General features: G+C 38.1%; 2 protein-coding genes across 2 annotated transcripts in view; one reads left to right on the top strand and one right to left on the bottom strand.

Moving 5' to 3' along the window:
• The window catches only part of EMWEY_00052920 (CSL zinc finger domain protein, putative), a gene marked incomplete at both ends in the record, with an annotated part of 3,047 nt that extends 2,403 nt beyond the window's left edge, over positions 1–644 (bottom strand). The window contains one exon of the mRNA XM_013477569.1: positions 113–644. Coding sequence (XP_013333023.1) covers positions 113–644 — 532 coding nt within the window. The remainder of the gene's footprint in view (positions 1–112) is intronic.
• Positions 645–1,305: 661 nt separating this feature from the next.
• On the top strand, positions 1,306–2,114 carry EMWEY_00052910 (ubiquitin-like protein SMT3 precursor, putative; the record flags this gene model as incomplete). The annotated part of the gene is made up of 2 exons (XM_013477568.1): positions 1,306–1,374; positions 1,836–2,114. The coding sequence occupies 2 exons, from the start codon at positions 1,306–1,308 to the stop codon at positions 2,112–2,114; spliced, it is 348 nt and encodes a 115-aa protein (XP_013333022.1).
• Between the last annotated feature and the right edge of the window lie 360 nt (positions 2,115–2,474).

The following is a 2,474-nucleotide window of genomic DNA, read 5'->3' as shown; positions in this document are numbered from 1 at the left end:
CCAGCTACACCAGGAGTAGCAGCTGGTGCAGCAGCAGCAGCAGCAGCAGCAGCAGCAGCAGCAGCAGCAGCAGCAGATTTAAGAGAATCTATAGGTAATTCAAATAAATCACCACAAGGGCAAGGATAAACAAATTGATTGTCTACGCCATCAAACTCTAAATCTAATAATTGTACTTCTTCGTATGCTGCTTCTTCATCCAATCCTGCTGCTGCTGCTGCTGCTGCTGCTGATGCTGCTGCTGCTGCTGCTGATGCTGCTTCGTCTTCTTTCCCTGCTGATGCCGATGCTTCAGGGGTTTCTGGGGATGTTTCTGCTGCAGAAGACGAGGTAGTAGCTACTTCTGCTGCTGCTGCTGCTGCTGTTGCTGCTGCTGCTGAAGGAGTACTTGATGCAGCAGCAGCAGCAAGAGGAGCTTCTGCTGCTGCAGAGGGTTGTATATAAGAAGAGGGAACACTAAAGGGAAGAGGAGGGCGAAGAGTTAAGAAAAGAGAAGGGGAGACGGTAGTCTGCTGAGGAATGACACCGCTGCTGTTGCTGCTGCTGCTGCTGTTGCTGCTGCTGCTGTTATTACTGCTGTTACGCTTGTTCGTGTCAGCGTCTGCTGTTGCAGTGGTCGTACAGGAGCCAATGCTCCGCTGCATGCTGCCCTCTTCTTTGCCTCTGATTCTTTTTATCCGTTTTTTTGTTTACTAAAAGATGAATAATAAATAAATTAAAGGAAAAAAGGAGATATTGAGGGGTAATAAGCACTAATATACTAAATGGTGCCTGTTAGCACTGTTCTGTACTAGTAAACAAGAAGAGGGAAAACGGCAGATAAATTGTATTGTTTAAGTTTTTATTCTATCAAAAGAAAACATTTTATACTTTTAAACAAAAGTAATGGATTAAAATAATCAGAAGATATAAAAAACAAGGAGAATCCTCTATTATTATTACCTCCATCAATAGGAGCAGCTCTGTATGGTATATTATTGTATATCGCCACAGTGGGGGCTGCAGCCGCTGCTTGGGGAGGGAAAGCAGGAGGATTGTTGTGCACTAAGGATGTAAATAAGAAGAAAATATATCATTTTATAAAATAGAAAGAAGATTAACAAAAAAAGGTGGCGGATTAGCTGCGGATCGCTTCCTTTTTGTTTTCTTGTTCCTCTTGTTCAATTTTGAGGTGTCTGTACACCTGAAATCGGAACATTTAGCACCCCACCACAACACCCCTTCATTACTTTTGTATTTGTTGAGGAATCTGAATCTGTCAGTTTTATTTTCTTTCCTTTTTTTCTTTTAATTTCCTTTTTAAAAATGTCGGAAGAAAAAAAAGACGGAGAAAATGCAGAAAAGGAGCACATGCAGCTCAAGGTTCGCTCGCCGGTAAGCTTTTCTTCTTTTTTTCTTCCTCTGCGTCTCATGGTGAATATATCCTTTCTTTCTTATTTTTCTCCTTCTTTTCTTTCATTTTTATTCATTTTTTTGCTTAATAATACTGTTTAATACCTATTTTGAATAATACGTCAAGCAAAACCTGCTGCTTCTCTCGTTTCCTCCTTCTGTTGCTGCTTGCCTTCTTTCTTAAATACCATTCATCTTTTTTCTTTGCAAGTTTTGTATTTCTTTGGTGTTGTTTCCTTCCTCTCTGTATACACTATTAGTAAATAGACACTAAGAGTATATTCCTTTTCTTTGTATATTTACCAACAATGTATATATATAAATACATATATAATAATGGTATGTATTTCTTAAGGTATTATACATATAATATATATATAATATATATAAATAAAGATATGAATGTATATATAAATATATTTAACTTATTTATTTATGTATAGGATGGTAGCGAGGTATATTTTAAGATAAAAAGGAGAACAAAATTGGAGAAATTAATGACGGCATATTGTAATAGATTAGGACAATCAATAGACTCTGTACGTTTTCTTTATGATGGCGAGAGGGTAAAACCAGAAAAAACACCAATGGATCTAGGTATAGAGGATGGAGATGTAATTGATGCAATGGTGCAGCAAACAGGAGGAGGAGGATATATTTCTTGCTGCTGCTGCAGCAGCAGCAGCAGCAACAGCAGCAGAAGGGGTGGCGTGCAGCAGTAGAAGATTTGTTGCTGCTGTTGTAGTTGAGAGAAACTGTTGGGAATAATAGCCACAGCTAGCCAATAATAAATAAGTGGCTAACCTTTCTTCCTTCTTAGTTAGTTAGCTAGCTAGCTAGCGAGCTAGCTAGCTAGATTATTATCAATTAGCTAGTTAGTTAGTTAGCTAGCTAGCTTATTATACCTAGCTAGTTAGCTAGCTAGCTAGCTAGCTAAGATAAGGGAAGCTAGTTTATATATATTATATATAAATAGCACAGCTGTTGGCTATGGCTATTAATTAGCTAACTATATATTTACCATAGCTATACATATATATATTAATGAATAGCTAGCTAGCTAGCTAGCTAGCTAGCTAGCT

The sequence above is a fragment of the Eimeria maxima genome, genomic scaffold (assembly GCF_000499605.1).
Source record: "Eimeria maxima Weybridge genomic scaffold, Emw_scaff1460, whole genome shotgun sequence".
Classification (NCBI taxonomy): domain Eukaryota; phylum Apicomplexa; class Conoidasida; order Eucoccidiorida; family Eimeriidae; genus Eimeria; species Eimeria maxima.
This window is presented reverse-complemented; position numbering and strand designations above follow the sequence as displayed.